The sequence below is a fragment of the Copadichromis virginalis genome, linkage group LG13 (genome assembly GCF_057382275.1).
Source record: "Copadichromis virginalis isolate Kocher_CV1m ecotype Utaka linkage group LG13, C_Virginalis_male_GT1.1, whole genome shotgun sequence".
Classification (NCBI taxonomy): Eukaryota; Metazoa; Chordata; class Actinopteri; order Cichliformes; family Cichlidae; genus Copadichromis; species Copadichromis virginalis.
The window spans coordinates 10,292,821-10,309,604 of record NC_140630.1 but is presented as its reverse complement, the minus strand read 5'-3'; the positions used below and the strand labels follow the sequence as shown (position 1 = coordinate 10,309,604).

The window sequence follows — 16,784 nt, the reverse complement described above, 5'->3', positions numbered from 1 at the left end:
GAGAAGAATTACAGCAGCCTGTGTCAGGGACATTATCAGCTTCTGCAGGGCCTCCTTGGTTTTTGTAGAAAAAAGGTGGGTCTCAAACAACTGCTGAGCATGCGCAGGAGTAATAGCCCCGTAGAAATATTCACAAGACTCATATGTTAAAAGTCGATTAGAGACAAACTAGACCGGACGGCAACCGTGGAAAGTGAGAAAATAATTATTGGGGGGATAATGGAGAACTTCGTTATTACAGGGAAGTATTAAAACAGATCAAAACGAAAGTTGATTTACAAACCAAGGACACCCTAAAGCGGATCATTTCATGCAGCAGAAATAGCAGACACATTAGAAATCGTTGATGGTTAAAGTATTTTATTCAGACTTACGCAAAACCAAAAACGTTTTAAAAGCGTCTGACCCTTTTTACACCTTATTACGTAAACACATTTTTGTCTCATACGCTCTCCTCCCACCACATGACGTCTTCTTAGGTTCGCTGGTTTTCCAGCCTTCAGCTACACCTGCGCTTTTGCCGGAACGAGGTCAAAAATGTTTTCAGCAACCACCTGGACTTTGCTTGCCCTCCTTTTCACGTTGATATTACTGTGAGTATTCCTCGACTGTTCACTGCGGTCAAGCCACCGCACCTGGAATCTTGTTTCTTCTTAATTACCTCGAAAGCAACAGTTGGGTGTCAGGCTTGCTGTTTGTTTTATTGTCCAACTGGCTCCTATCCTCGCTCTCTTTTTGCAACACAGGTACGGATTATGGCCATATCGGTTATTCAAAAAGCTGGGGATACCTGGACCGAGACCCCTGCCTTTTATTGGAACGATGCTGGGCATGAAGAAGGTACGTACATACACTAAACTCACCTTAGCGACTGGGATACGAGGAGCAGACTGATTTAATCTTGAGATTTAGAGATCAGGATTTGCTTGATGAACCTGTCTGTGCTCACGTCCAATTCAGTGGCTTTTTGACACTAATACACTTTTTTTTTCCTGTCTACCTTTTTGCAGGGATTTCTTGCTTTTGACCTAGAGTGCCATGCCAAGTATGGGGACGTCTGGGGGTGAGTTGTTAATTCATCATGACTGATAGAAGACGCATTCAAAACCACCACTGATATCCACTCATACCAAAATATCTCTGGGAGCCAAACTCACAGTATGTTAAAAAATGTAACATATTGTGACTGTGGTTGTGAGGTCAACTCTGTGACAGGATGGAATAATGAAAAAAGTTTTCTACTGGCTTCCTCTTTTTATGAAGTTGTTCTTACTTTGGAGCTTGATCTGATAAAATAGTTTAAATATGAGATGGTAAACAAATATCTTTCTGTGGAAACATAACAAACCATTTTCTCTTTAGGGATAAGTGCAAGAATCAGCTTACATATCTAGATGTGTAATAGTACAAAAAAAAAAGAATTGTGAAAGACTCTTTTCTTTTTTTAGGTTGTACGATGGACGAACGCCAGTGTTGATGATTGCTGACCCTGAGATTGTTAAAACTGTGATGGTGAAGGAGTGCTACTCTGCATTTACCAACCGCAGGGTAAGAGGTTCATCTTGTTGTATATCAGTGTATGTCAGTGCAACACTCTCCATGTAACATAGAGTCTGCTAACTAAACATTGTTTTTTACTTTATTATTTTTCCAAGTTTGCTTTCAGTGGCGCTACAGTCTGAGGCTGACGTGTGTAATAACACAATAACTACAGGGACAAACTGGTATTATATATAAATGAAGTAATGTTCAAATCTGGCAGATTGGACTTTCACCAAGAGTTACACATTTATACTCAAGGGTTACATCAGCTCACACGTACACAGGAGCTGAGACACATGAAGTAAACCAAGCAACACACTTCACTGTTTTGTAGCCACCTAGAGATGAACGATAGATGTTATCTTTCTTGCTCTGTATAGCAGAATCAGAGATACTTTTACAAAGGGGGCGGGCCCCACACTTTGGGAAGGTCTGCATTATAATATATTATATAGAAGGACTTGGAGAGAGCTGTATCTCACTGCGTGAATGTCTTAAGATCTCAGATATTAGAAGCCAAAGATTTCAGCCAACAATCGTTGGTTCCTATCGTAAGGGTAATAAAATCATATTGGTCATAAAATTTTAGTATGTAATGCTTCAAGGCCAGGGGTCAAAGGTCAGACATCAGCAATCTGCTATAAACGCAGGTTGACGTCATGTTGTAATGAAAACATAAGCGCTTGCGCTTTGGCGAAAATGGTGTTAGAAGACATTACACTATCTGAGGAAACTTTGAGTTTCTGTGTGACAGGGTGGAAGCAACAGTAAAGTTATTTCCTTTTCACAGGATACCAGTTTTGTCAGTGGACCTATGGATGACGCCATTACAGTAGTCAAAGATGAAAGGTGGAAACGAATTCGCAACAGCCTGTCTCCATGCTTCACAAGTGGAAGACTGAAACAGGTTGATATCACATCTGAGTTCATTAACCACTTGTGTGTTAACATGTATATGAAGTGCATTTTTTTACTTGCTAAAATATGTTGGGAGAACAACTCCCAGGCATGGCTAAAACTGTTGGTACCTTTACACTTAAAAAAAATCATGGACAAAAAATATTGACCTAGACTAGATTAAAAAAAATTATAAACATAATTCTCTTATTTTGTTTCCATTACTAAAAAAAAAAAAGGTTTTTCCCCTCGTTGCTCGCTATGCAGAACGACTTGTTGCAAAACTTGAGGAAATGAATTTGGATGAACCCATCACTGTCAAACAGTATGTTGTTCATCTGTAAAATGCAAACATATTATACTGTTCGTCCTAAAATAAATAATGCACTGACCATTTGTCTTTTCCAACTCTCATAGGTTTGTGGCTCCTTACAGTTTAGACACTGTGACCAGTGCTTCTTTCAGTGTGGAGACAGACTCCATAAACAATCCAAATGATCCAGTTAATGTTCAAGTCCAGAAACTACTTAAGATGAAAATTTGGCTTTTATTCTTACTAAGTATGCCCTCCTTTTATGCAAACACCATTTGGTAATATGCTATCTTTAGCTTTAGGTTAACAACTCTTTGCTCTCTTTTCAGTGGCATTTCCCTTTGGTGGACGTCTGGCAGAGCTCCTGAAAATTGATATTGTGCCCAAGGACAGCATTGACTTTTTCTACAACATCATCAAGAGATTTAAAGATCAGCATCATGAAGAGAAATCTGTAAGCATTCAATTTAAAATGGAAGATCAACATTGTCTTGTCTGTATGCACTAACCTTTGGGTCATTGTCATGTAGCTGTAGCTTCATGTTATGTGGGGTCGAAAAGGAAGATGCTGCGAGGGACTGTACATATTCTTGGCTATAATACTGTACAAAAATAGTATAGCAGTACTATAGTTGTGCTGAGTCTTTTCAGTGTCCCCATCCTGATGTTTTAAACTCAACATGCCAAACAATGAGCAGCTCTATCCTCACCTGCAACTTCTTAATCACATAGTAAAACATCCCATGCCTTTTCTTGCTGTGTCATTCTAATGGCACCATAATTTACAAAGCAAATGTATTGTTGAATTTAAAAGGAAATGAAACTAGTTGCAGAGCCAATCACCTCATCAGGAAAGTGTTTACTGACACAATGTAGCTAAAGTGTTGTTTTATGTAGCTTTGAAACAAGAGTAGTCACCCCCTGGTGACCATTAGGAAAAATTACTTCAGGGAAAAACTTTAGAGAAACTTCTGCGTTTTTTTTTGTTTTGTTTTTGTTTGTTTGTTTGTTCTTGGATGTAGTTTTGGACAAGAACACCAGTGACGCCTGTTTTCATCCATGAGGTGTGTGCGGCAAAAAGCTGTACAACATGTGCCTTGAGGCGACTGTTGTTCTGATTTGGCGCTATATAAATTTTACCTGTATTAACTTGTGTGTGCTACTCTAGTATTGTTTTAACTTTGGAATATTCAATTTCATACATGGTTTCTGGAATTGTTGTTAACGATGAATGTTTTCTTTTCTTATCTAGGACCGAGCAGACTTTCTGCAGGTGTTGATTCAGAGTGAGATCCCAGAAAAGACGTATAAGGATTATGAAGAACAGCCAAGTAAAGGTATGTTTTTACCACAGAAGTATCAGGGCGAGTAGGGCAAAGTGTAGGGCTCAGCTTGTTGTCCACTTTCAAGTCACTCATGTCACATGTACTGCAGACCACTCAGGATCAGGGGTTTTACACACAATTTTTTCTCATGACATCAATCTGCTCATATGTCTCATGTACAAGAGACCTGCCAGTGTTACATGTTATAAATCAGGACCTGGGTGATAATTAAATGAAGGGCTGTACATACCTCTGTAATATCCCTGTAAGTATTTATATAGCCAGCCTGGCTAAGTGTTTTAAATTGTATGTGAGAGATGTCAAAGTGAGCCTGGACTGTAACAGGCCCTATGAGGCACTGTGAGGTGTATGAGATATTGTGGAGCATTAAGGGCTTTGTATTTCAAGATGAGGGAGCCATGGAAGAGTAGCCAGGAGAAATGGGATATCTATTTCTCGTTGGTGTTACCACTTCCTATACAGCATTTTAGAGCTATTGGAACTTGGAAACTACTGGAGAAATTTAACACACAGGAGAAGACACACAGCATGAGAAGACTACATCACAAAGAACAAGGAGAGACAGACAATAAATAAACAGCAGGTAATGAGGGGAGATGGGAAACAGTTGGGAAATACACCGGGAGCAAATCAGGAATAACAAGACAAGGGAAGTTGAACTGAACACAAAGCACCTGAGACAAGAGACTATCACAATAAAACAGGAAATTACACTGAGAGGGAGACGAGAGGACTTGACACAGGTAACGAATACAGAGACATGACTGTCTTCACAATACAGGCACAAAAGGGAACGGACAAAAGTCAGCTATAATTAACCTAGAGACACAAAATAGAGAACACACAAGCTCAAAACACTGCATCCATGTCACAAAACACTTGCAATAATTAGTTTGTCTTACCTTCAGTTAACTATCTGTTAGCTATTAAAGTAATTCCTCAGGAGTGTCAAACATTATGTGGTTCTTCACATCACCTTCAGATTTAGGAAACTGTCTCTGGCATTTTTCTTTTTGATCAGTTGTCAGTTTCAGTGTGAGATTGGCTCAGTACTAGTTACTGATTACTTTAGGGTTATTATATTAATTATAAACGGACTTTGATTTTGTTTTTTCTGTAGGTTTGACTGAACATGAGATGCTTTCCCAGGCCTTGATCTTCATCTTTGGAGGCTACGAGACCACCAGTACCACTCTAACTAACATCCTTTATAATCTGGCCACCAACCCTGATGCGTTGCAGACCTTACACAAAGAAATTGATGCTAACCTGAAGGAAGATGTACAGTAATTCGTCCCATGATGTGTTTCCATCACTGATTTAGTAGTGGACATCATTTACATATTGTCTTTTTTTTTGTGTTTGCTGCCTTTATTTGTCTAGGCACCCATTTCATACGAGGAGCTGACTGGTCTACAGTACCTGGACCAAGTTATACTTGAATCAATGCGTTTGATTCCCACTGCCCCTCGAATTGACAGGACATGCAAAAAAACTGTGCAGGTGCATGGCCTCACCATCCCCGAGGGAACCATAGTTGGGGTTCCTGCGTGGGTGTTGCACAAAGACCCACGCTACTGGAACTCACCTGAGCTTTTTAGACCAGAGAGGTAAATGTGCATGTAGGTGTGTCATCACAAGGTTATGAAGAACCCTGTCGCTCTCCACAAGAGAGAATAATTAGTGAAATCTGGGACGTTTGCTTCATCTTTTTCATCCCAAAACCTCTGCAGCTGTCTGCTTTGAGTCATTGTTGTTCTGGAAGCTGAACTGTTCCCCTAGACTGAGGGTGCTGCAGTGTGGAGCTGGTTTTGATCTGACTTGTCCTCAATCAGGCCCGAGAGCTCCTCAAAGCTTTAGAAGTAACAGTGTATTTTTGCCCTGAACTACGCCCTACTACTCTTTATGTTGAAGGTTGCCTGAACATCGTGGTTAAATACAGTGAATTATAGGACTCTACATATCTACATTTTTAAAGGTTTGTTTGATCTGTATCTGCAGGTTCAGTAAAGACAACATGGAGGAGGTGAACCCATACGCGTTCATGCCATTTGGACTCGGCCCTCGTAACTGCGTTGGGATGCGCTACGCCCTCCTCGTCATGAAGATGGTTATTGTCCTTCTCTTGCAGAAGTACACTTTGGAAACATGCAAAGAGACAATGGTGAGAGCAGCAAACCTCCACATTCAGACTGTCATGGTACTCTGCTGTCCTGTCACTGATTTTTACATCCATTTCTTTTTTCTTTTTTTTAGATTCCACTTCAGTTTGACTGGAAGTTTCAGCCAGTTCAGCCTGTAAAACTCAAGTTTGTTCCCAGAAATCAGTAGTCTAAGAGGGAGCTGCTACCATGATGACGTTCATTGTGCATTTTTTTTTTCTACTGCTAAATTTTAAAAGGTTATCAAGTCAGTGCAGTGTAAACACTTGAATTTTCTTGCAGCATTAATAAATTTTAATGACTTTGGATTTGTGCAAACATTATTTTGTGACACTTCTGCTTTAAATTTGCTTTTCATCATTGTTTGATTACTTTTGATTTCTCTTTGTGTATGCGTTTCATGGGTTAATAAGTACAAAGTAAATAAATATAAAATAAATACAGTCTACACAGTCTAGAGACAGTCTTTTTAAAATCTTTCATGTGCATTAAATATGCTGCTGGCAGTGATGCATGTCTCAGTGATGGCTGTAGCCCTATTGTTGGTGGTTTCTGTCTCCACCCATTTTTCAACAGCTAGTGGGGCTCATTCTGGACTCACAGGTTTGATTGTGGTTTTCTGACAGTCCAAAAACCAATGTTTTGTATTGCTCACTAATTAAAACGGACCAGTTATGCTGAATTCCTGTTCTATATTTGTATACTTGGACTCCAGAGTAGCTCAAGCTGTCCTACTTATCATATGCTTTATTCCAGTGGTTGCCAACCCCCGAGCCACGGACCAGTATCGAGCCGTGAGAGTTGAGGTTTGGGTGGGAAATTTATGGTTTTCATAATTTTTTATGACTTTTTTAATCGTTTTTATCGTTAACTCTGTTTCCCTGGGCCTTTTTGCATGTGTTATGAATAAATCTTTTTTTTTTTGGTACCGGTTTTATTTTGTTGTATTTATCCGCAACACCTTAAAGTCTGGTCCGTGAAAATATTGTTGGGCATAAACCGGTCTGTGGTGCAAAAAAGGTTTAGGACCGCTGCTTTATTCAGCTCCCCAGTTTATCCTGTCTATGAAACAAGCCATTTTAACCCTCTAAAGGGATGATTTAAACAAAGTGGGTGGAGCTCAGTGAGCCTTCTAGGGATTTTACACGTTCGGACTTTATTATTTGAAACTTGTTAACCATCAGCATTGCAACTTATATAAGTTAAAATTATTAAAAGCATAATAGTTCCATTTAGCTTATTTTAAACCTATTTGTTGTTTTAAAATGGATGAAATGGTATAAAATTTACTAGGAAACTTTGTATCACCTTTGAAATCCTTTCCAGTGAAATCCACTTAGGAGTAAAAAGTTAATGTTCAGTGCATGTGATGAGGGTCCTGAAAATGAAGGATCATAATCTGATCTTTTGGCTGATGCTGTTGACATGAAAGCATTCCTGTCACTGTAAAAACAGGCAAACTTTACAGTTTTTTACAGATTTTTACTCAGTACTGCATTTGTTCAACATACCACTGTTAAAAATAATAAAAGGAGGAGGATGTGGAACTATTCCTTCTGGAAAACGAAATTTGTCCAAATTGTCAGCATAGAAGAAGAAGCACAGAGGCTCAGTTCTGGAAACATATGCTGGAACTTTGGATTTTGGACATATTTTATTGTGAAAACATGAAAGACACTGACGGTAAACAGGCAATGCAAGTATTTGCATTTGATGACACAATCTGAAATTTCTTTCTATATAACCAGCAATGGACAGTCGTCAAAGTTTAGAACAAATCAAACTCTTGTTGCCAGCTGTTGAAGCTAGATGGAGACAGATACCACCAATAACAAAACTACAGTCATCAATGAGAGGTGTATTGCACAAGCAGTAGCCTTATGATTTAATAAATGCAATTACAATTTAAAAATGTATAAACGCTAAAGTCAAAAGTGTAAGGTCCATTTAAGACACCGACTGGTGTAACTTTTGGACACAAAATAGATCAATTTTTCAACACAATTTAAATAAAAGTAATTAAAAGAGATCAACACAGCAAAATCAGATGTTTAACCTGCTCTCATTCAATAACATTTTAAAATAGTTGAAAATATCAACTCAGTGAATTTATCTTGGCAGCAGATATAAAAACATGTTTGATGGGATTTGGAGACGTTCCCTCTTAGATTACTCTTTTCTGAGAACAAACTTGAGTTTTACAGGCTGAACTGGCTGAAACTTCCAGTCAAACTGAAGTGGAATCTAAAAGAAAAAGAAAAGAAAATCAGGAACATGACAGCATAGTTGTATGACAGTCTGAATGTGGCAGAGTGCTGCTATTACCATGGTCTCTTTGCATGTTTCCAAAGTGTACTTCTGCAAGAGACGGACAATAACCATCTTCGTGGTGAGTAGGCCGTAGCGCCTCCCAACGCAGTTACGAGGGCCGAGTCCAAATGGCATGTACGTGTATGGGTTCACCTCCTCCCCGCTGTCTTTACTGAACCTGCAGATACAGATGAGACTTTTACGTTTATTCTGCTATTTGAAACATTAAAAAATAACATAACAGGTGTGTAAAAAGAGAGATATGGCTGGGTTACTCTGCACAAATACAACATTTTCTTTAAGAATTATGTCCCAGTGGATGAGTTTTCAATAAGTTTGTAATGGCACACATTTACCTCTCTGGTCTGAAAAGCTCAGGTGAGTTCCAGTAGTGTGGGTCTTTGTGCAACACCCACACAGGAATTCCAACCACAGTTCCCTCAGGGATGGTGAGGCCATTCACTTTGACAGTTTTTTTGCACACCCTGTCGAGGCGAGGGGCAACGGGAAACAGTCGCATTGATTCAAGTAAAACTTGGTCCAAGTACTTTAGACTGGTCAGCTCCTCGTATAAAATGGGCGCCTAGACAAATAATGGAGGTGGCAAGCACAAAAAGAAAATTAATTGTTGTCCATTATTCAAACAAAGATGACAGAAAATTATGTAAAGAATTACTGTACATCTTCCTTCAGGTTATCATCGATTTCTTTGTGTAAGGTCTGCAACACATCAGGGTTTGTAGCCAGATTATAAAGGATGTGAGTAACAGTGTTACTAGTGGTGTCGTAGCCTCCAAGGGTGAAGACGAAGGCCTGGGAAAGTATCTCATGTTCAGTCAAACCTAAAACAAAAAACAAAAGATTTTATGGTAATAAAAAGTGGAGCAGGGACCAAATACTGTTGATCTTCTTTCAGCTGCCCCCTGTAGGGGTCACCACAGCAGATCATCTTTCTCCATCTCACACTGTCGCTAGCATCTTCCTCTGTCACACTAACGCTCTGCGTGTCCTTCTTTACTACATAGATGAGCTTCCTCTGAGTCTTTCCCTTTTCCTCCCTCCTGGCAGCTCCATTTTCAACACCCTTTACCTAACATATCTACTATCCGTCCTCTGGACATGTACAAACTATCTCAGCCTTCGTTCTCTAACCTTATCGTTAAAGTGCTCAACCTGAGCTTTCCACCTCCAGCTCAGCCTTTTCTAGGGTCACCATCTCTAAACCTTACATGTAGGCACAACTACATTCTTGTTAGCTTTCCCCCCTCACACTTATATACACCCACTTCACTCTATGTCCAGTCCACTCTCTTCTGGACTATCTGTTGCTTTGGATGGTTGACCCCAAGTAACTCTAGAGTTGGATGTCTCGAGACCACTTTTATGTGGTCTTGGTCTTGACTTGGTCTCAACGGACTTTTGGTCTTGGTCTTGTCTCTGTCTTACTTCTCAGATTGAAATAGTGTTCGGGAGATTTGGAGTCAACCACTGGCGGAGCCGGGGGTGGGTGGCTTACTGGGCTTAAGCCCGGGTCATTTTTTCAAAAGCCAATTTTTCAGTTTAAAGACTTTTTTTGTCTCGGTCTTGGTCTCGATACCCTTTGGTCTTGGTCTTGTCTTGGTCACGGTTTATGCGGTCTTGACTACAAGTCTATTAAACTCCTATAGCTTCAGTATCTCTGTAGCATCTGTCTCCCTCTCATCCAGACACATGTATTCTATCTTGCATCTACTGACTTTCCTCCCTCTTCTTTCCAAAGTATACCTCCATCTCTTCAGGCTTTCTTCCACCTGCTCCCTTCGCTCACTACAAATCATCGGTGAACAGCACTGCCTGAGGTCATCTGTCAACGTGTCCATTAACATTGTGAAAGCAAGAGCAGTTCTCCTGTGTACTGTCTTCATCTCCCTAGTTCACATTTTCTTCGCTAACCTCTACGTTTGAATACTTTCTTGTACTTCTCCATTTCCTCTTTCCTCTATCCAGAGGATACACCAAACACATTCTTGGCAGTTTCCCCTCAACACTTAAAAACACTCAAAACTCTTCACTATCACCCAGAGCTTGTCTCAACTACATTCGTGAGCTCTGCCCTGTATTCTTCCCTCTTAAAATATGTATTTTGACATTAACTGTTAAAATAAATGATCAGTATACAGCTATACAGAATTGAATTTAAAATCCTCATTCTCAAATACAAAGCTCTTAAGACTCCATCATATATCGGAGACCTCATATTTGAGACTGGAGGCTAACTTGGGCTTGGTTACTTCTCCGATAAAAACATACCTTTACTTGGCTGTTCTTCATTGTTCTTATAGTTCTTTTCTGGGATCTCACTTTGAATCAACACATGCAGGAAGTCTGGTCGTGTCTGGTTTAAAGCAGACAAGCATTCAGAGCAGGACTTGAAAATGACCCAGAGGTAAGTGCATACAGACTAGATAATGTTGGTCTTCCTTTACAGATATAATGCTTACAGATTTGGCTTCATGATGCTCATCTTTAAATCGCTTGATAATGTTGAGGAAAAAGTTTATGTTTTCTTTGGGCATGATCTCAATTTTGAGCTGCTTTAACAGACGACGACTGAGGGGAAATGCCACTGAAAGAAGAGTAAAGAGTGGTTAACAAAAGGATATGATCAAATGGAGTTTGTGTAAAAGAGTAAAAGTAAGGTCATACTTAGCAAAAAGAAAAGCCCAGTGTTGACTTTAAGGACCTTCATAATTTGAACATTAATAGGGTCGTTTGGATTGTTTATGGAGTCTGTCTCCACACTGAAAGAAGCACTGGTCACAGTGTCCAAACTGTAAGGAGCTACAAACCTATAAGATTTGAAAATACATGTGGTGAATGCTTCAGTTATTTTAGGATGAACAGTGTAATGTGCTGGCATTTTACAGATGAACAACATACTGTTTGACATTGATGGGTTCATCCAAATTCGTTTCCTCAAGTTTTGCAACAAGTCGTTCTGCATAGCGAGCAACAAGGGGAAAAATCTTAAAGGAATAAAAGACAAAATAAGAGAATTATATTATATTTATTTTATTTTGGAGAGATATACCCATGTTTGCCACAAAATAAAACAATAAAAGAGCAATAAAAGAGTCAAATTCTTGTTTATTCTGAAAATTACTGATTTCTCTGAGGATTTAGAAATAATTAGTGATATCCAATAATAATAATAATAATAACTAGTGGTATGTTTGGTAGCTCCATAATAAGGTGGTTTTCACAATTGCCAAACAAGCAAAAACTCACTGGTTTGGTACCAGGAGAAGACAGAAATTTAGTATAACAATCTGCTAAATGTAATAGGTGTAATGACACCTTTTGAATAAGGGGGCAGCCAAAAGTGTCTGTTATGTGGTTATATTTTGAGCCGTGGACAACATGTAGCTATAATTATTTGCACACTTTGGGAACTTAAAAAAGGAACGGCAAGTACCAGAACACAATTCACTTTAAATTAAAGTGGAAATAGTGGAATAAGGCTATTAGGAGCTACAAATAGTGCCTTATGTTAGTGATTTCCTGAAATACCTCAAATTACTGTGTACCTTTATGTCAGTATTATCCAAAGAAACAGCTAAATGTTAGTGATTTTATATATTATGTGTAAAGGTGCCAAAACTTTTTAATGATGCCTGTTTAAGTAGTTTGAGGAAAAAAACCCAATACAAAGTGATGACATTTGAACAAGAAATAAATCTATTACTTTTGTTGTAAGCGCACATTAAACACAGACGTGGTTAATAAACCCACATATGATATCGACCTGTTTCAGTCTTCCACTGGTGAAGCATGGAGACAGAGTGTTGCGAATCCGTTTCCACCGTTTGTCTTTCACTGCTGCCACTGCATCATCCAGAGGTTCGCTGAAGAAACCAGAATCCTTTGAAAAGGAAAACGACAAGGAAAAACTACTCTTAGTGTTTACAGTTTGCTTCCACCAACATCTTCCAGTCCCCTAACGACACGTGTAGTTTGCTCAGATAATGTAATATCATTTGTAATATCTTGTAGCATCATTTCTGTGATAGCTCTATATTATGCATTTTCATGTAGTACTTTGTTTGGACAGATCAATGTATATGGAATTAGAACAGTTTGGACAGGCCTGAGTAAAACGTAATTATTAACCTGCCCTTTTACCCCATGTTAATGATATATCTAGGGGGGAACATATTTCAGTTTAGCTTTCAAAAAAAAGCAAAAGATAAAACTCTTTTGGGGAGTGTTGCGCTGACAGGACATCCAAAGGTTTCATGATTTGCTGAATTTCCACTCTACTGTACGATAGAAAGCGGAGCCTCTTACCCTGCGGTTGGTAAATAAAGAGTAGCACTCTTTTACCATCACAGTTTTAACAATCTCAGGGTCGGTCACCATTAACACCGGCGTATGTCCATCGTACAACCTGCAGAAAAGGAAAGAGCCTTTCACAGTATCTTAAATCTTAAATCACAGCAAATCATTTAAGGCATTATTAAGCATCTGGATATGTAAAGCACCTTCAGATCAAAGAGGTTTTTTCATCTGTGCAGGTAGTAAAATTACACATCGATTACACGTGATGCTACAAATGGGATATCACGGTCCTATTATTATTAAATAAATACATGACAATGGAATAAGAAATTTTATAGAGTTTATTTTTGTAGGTTTTCATATGTTTCTCACTTCACATTCCCTGAACTCATACTTTGACTGGAATTCATTTGGCAAAAAAGAGGGGAAAAGGTAGGGGTGGGGGAAAAAATCGATACTGTGTAGTATCGTGATATTTTGTTTGCTAATAATGTATCGATACAGGGACAGCAGAAATCGATATTTTGTTACAAAAAAAGTTTTTGTGGACTGGAACTCTGACTTCAGAGCATGTTGATCCTTTTTCTGAGCAAGAATCCTGACATTCCTTCACTATCCAAATGTGTTTAACTTTTTTTTGGCAGCAATAAACATGACAGTTTACTTCTTTTAATTTAAGACATGTTTTACTTTAATTAAGTGTAAAACTTTTTTATTTAATGCAAAATTATATTTTGTTTTAATTTACTTTCAAATTCTTCAGTTGCTGAATGGGCTGCATAGTTTTCATAAATTGCATAGTTCAGAATAGCTATAATTGTACCAGATGGTTGCATTCAGTTAAGTTGGACTAGACTGTAATACAAACCGTTCAGTTTGTCAACAATAAAACTGACTGAAATGAGAGAAAGACTGAGTGTGAGACTTTGATATTAGATAAAATTAATATTGATAAAGTTTACCTTTATGTTCAGAATCTGAATATCGCAAAATATTTTAAAAAATTGCAATAATATCGTATCGTGCGTTAAGTATTGTGATAATATCGTATCGTGGGATGTATGGTGATTCCCACCTCTAGAAAAAGGATGAACAAATTTAAAGCTGAAGTGAAATAACTGCTTTTCAAATCTTCTATTAATCATTTTATATAAATTTTAATCTAAATATTGATAAAGGAATTTTGACATACTTATACTGTGAACCTGTTTGTGAACCTAGTGTAGATATAGTAGGATATATGCATTTCAGAAACTTCGCCTTGTGTTGTAAAGAACTGTCCCCAAACTTTTTCCCCTTTTATCCCTAAAATAAAGAAAATTGGATGCTATGCTTCCACCAAAAGAGATCTGCTTCAGGCCAAAAAGAGAAATGGCTTCATGAAAAATGTGAGCCAGTGAATATTTTTCCACCCTGTCCCAGTGATCATGGCAGTGATCATGGCTCACAGACAGAATTTGATATCAACAGACCTCCTGGTGATTTCTTGTATGTATACTGATGAAGCAAGAACTCACCCCCAGATGTCCCCATACTTGGCATGGCACTCTCTGTCAAAAGCAAGAAATCCCTACAAGAAGTTACAAGAAAATCTGTTTTAGTGTCAAAAACAAAACAAAACCAACCACTGAATAGGACATCTAAAGTATACAGAGAGCTCATTCATCTCGAATTCTCAAGGATCAAATCAGTCAGCTCTTCATATCCCAGTCTCTAAGGTGAGTTTGGTTTCTGTGCGTACCTTCCTCATGCCCAGCATCGTTCCAATAAAAGGCAGGGGCCTCGGTCCAGGTATCCCCAGCTTTTTGAAGAACCGATATGGCCATATTCCATATCTGTATTACAAAAAAAGGGAAAAAAATGGGATCATCAGTTGGACAGTAAAAAATAAAAAAATAAAAAACTCTGCCAGGATGACACCCAGCTATTGCTTTGGAGGAATACTCACAGTAAAATCAACGTAAAAAGCAGGGCCAGCAAAGTCCAGGTGAAAAACATTTTAACTTTGTTCCAACAAACAGGAGAGGAAATGTGGCTGCGAGCTGGAAAACAAGTGACCTATTTTCATTTTACACAATAACCCAGGAGGCCCAAAGAGATAAAGCTACTGATCAAACATCAGTGACACAGGTTATCACATGATCATCAGTGTGTAATAAACTTTTACGGCATCAAAAGGCACTCTGCTACTACTCACACTTTTTAATTATATGCACTTATTTTTGGCTTATTAGTAACAAATATGCACCAGATAGTTTATTTATTACTTTATTCATGTTAAAAAAAAAAGTGTGATCCCAAATGATTTGATGAATTTAAAATACAATTAATAAAAAGACATGTTTTGAGATATATTTTTTGAGTGTCATTTCAGATTTTAACTTTCTTTTCAGGTAACTTCACTTGCAGTATATACTCATAAGATTTTACACAGCAGGATAAAATAAAAGTAATCCGTTCTTTAGCAGGCCTTAAAATGAGGTAAATAAAAATGAGTAAATAAAACCTCAAATAACTCAAACATGAGTTTTTATCCCATCTTATTATTTAACAAAAAGCCCTTACGAGAGTTGATTAAATGACTGTCAACACATGTGAGCACCTCTATGAAAGCAGAGATTTGGGAGTTTGCCGAGTTGCATTTAGTTGCATATAACCAACTTCTGCTGCCGATCTGCCAGTGAGAAAGATTACTCATAGGTGGGTTTAATTCTCTGTAGAAAGTAGTGTCAACCCTCCAAGTCACTCTGTACTGCAGCTTAGTTCTGAAAGTATGCAAAGCCCTCCTAAAACAAATATTGACCCATGAAATAAATGTTTAAACCCTAAAGAAAACAATCTACTAACAAATAACACATTTAAACCTAAAACAAGGGGAATCTTTAATCACATTACTAGAACAAAATCTATAGCCATAAAACTAATTCGCCATGACACAAACACAGTCACAGATTGTATATTTTCTTTAATAACTTTCCAACAGATACAAATGTGTTCGGCTCCATCTAAAGTCTCTGCAAGTTCACTGTGAAACGGCTGAAGTCAGTTTTTCTGTGTTTTGAATGATTGAGGTTTCCCGATCTGCATTCATAGCTCACAAAGGTGGCGCAAAATCTCACAAGTTATCACTTTAAAGGATATTTACTCCTCTGAGAAAATAAATGCACACAAGAAATGAGGGTGATTACAATTCATAGGCTGCCAACGTAAAAAGAAACAAAAGAAGAAGAAGAAAGTGACGTTACAGCCATCTTTGGTCATTTTAATTTACTATACCTTAAATTTGGCAATCACAAGTAAAGTAATAACTAAGTTTGTTGATGATTAGTGTTTAACGATTTATTGTGTATTTGTCGACAGACAGATGATTGTATCACAGCTGAAAACCACCTGAAGCTATGAAGGTTACAGGAAACCTCAGTAACAGTACAAATAACAGCCAGCAGAGGGCGTCGTCAACAACAGTACGTGTGAGTGTGCATTATAAAGTTTATTTAGTGAAACATGAAAATAACTTTTAAAAATTAAATCCTTTCACTTCAAATCAGATAAAATATGCTGGTTTTTGTGTCTTTTACATGATTCCTGTAAAACTGCTTCAGTTTTGTTAGAAAGTCCCAAAAACAACATTTTTACCCGATGGTTGACACTGCCACAAAATGTTGCTAAAAATTAGCGTGAGCACAAAAAGAATACAACTAATCTCTTAAAGATGCAGACGCATTTGTAAATACACCCTGAAAACAGTGCTACATTTGTTAAGATTGATATTTCTTTGCCGCGTGTGAGAGATGTGTGGTAAATTTGGCCCAGTTGGTAGCTCGTTGAAACCGCTTATACTATAAGTGGGGGCACACGCTCCTACATTCATGCACAGACAGGAGAAGAAAAGAAAAA

At 38.1% G+C, this 16,784-nt stretch overlaps 2 protein-coding genes across 2 annotated transcripts; one reads left to right on the top strand and one right to left on the bottom strand.

The window, feature by feature from the left end:
* The first annotated feature begins 537 nt into the window (after positions 1 to 537).
* LOC146695238 (cytochrome P450 3A40-like) lies at positions 538 to 6,566 on the top strand. Its single transcript, XM_085477192.1, has 13 exons — positions 538 to 593; positions 747 to 840; positions 1,011 to 1,063; positions 1,449 to 1,548; positions 2,333 to 2,449; positions 2,679 to 2,764; positions 2,857 to 2,999; positions 3,082 to 3,206; positions 4,005 to 4,089; positions 5,219 to 5,379; positions 5,482 to 5,708; positions 6,100 to 6,262; positions 6,355 to 6,566. Exons 1-13 carry the CDS (start codon positions 538 to 540, stop codon positions 6,427 to 6,429), a joined length of 1,485 nt encoding a protein of 494 aa, XP_085333318.1. The 3' UTR covers positions 6,430 to 6,566.
* Positions 6,567 to 7,895: 1,329 nt separating this feature from the next.
* Positions 7,896 to 14,976, bottom strand: LOC146695237 (cytochrome P450 3A40-like). The gene is made up of 13 exons (XM_085477193.1): positions 14,836 to 14,976; positions 14,629 to 14,722; positions 14,405 to 14,457; positions 12,897 to 12,996; positions 12,355 to 12,471; positions 11,490 to 11,575; positions 11,256 to 11,398; positions 11,051 to 11,175; positions 10,860 to 10,944; positions 9,252 to 9,412; positions 8,927 to 9,153; positions 8,586 to 8,748; positions 7,896 to 8,504 (listed from the first exon to the last, which is right to left on the bottom strand). The coding sequence occupies exons 1-13, from the start codon at positions 14,883 to 14,885 to the stop codon at positions 8,430 to 8,432; spliced, it is 1,479 nt and encodes a 492-aa protein (XP_085333319.1). The 5' UTR covers positions 14,886 to 14,976; the 3' UTR covers positions 7,896 to 8,429.
* Between the last annotated feature and the right edge of the window lie 1,808 nt (positions 14,977 to 16,784).

Bases quoted from the DNA above. Each gene is read 5' to 3' on its own strand.
- LOC146695238 (XM_085477192.1), top strand. From the start codon at position 538: ATGTTTTCAGCAACCACCTGGACTTTGCTTGCCCTCCTTTTCACGTTG. The intron at 3,207-4,004 runs GTAAGCATTCAA...TTTCTTATCTAG, and splicing joins AGCATCATGAAGAGAAATCT to GACCGAGCAGACTTTCTGCA. The intron at 5,709-6,099 runs GTAAATGTGCAT...CTGTATCTGCAG, and splicing joins GAGCTTTTTAGACCAGAGAG to GTTCAGTAAAGACAACATGG.
- LOC146695237 (XM_085477193.1), bottom strand. From the start codon at position 14,885: ATGTTTTTCACCTGGACTTTGCTGGCCCTGCTTTTTACGTTGATTTTA. The intron at 11,399-11,489 runs GTATGTTGTTCA...CAAATCTTATAG, and splicing joins GAACCCATCAATGTCAAACA to GTTTGTAGCTCCTTACAGTT. The intron at 11,176-11,255 runs GTATGACCTTAC...CTCTTCTTTCAG, and splicing joins TGGGCTTTTCTTTTTGCTAA to TGGCATTTCCCCTCAGTCGT.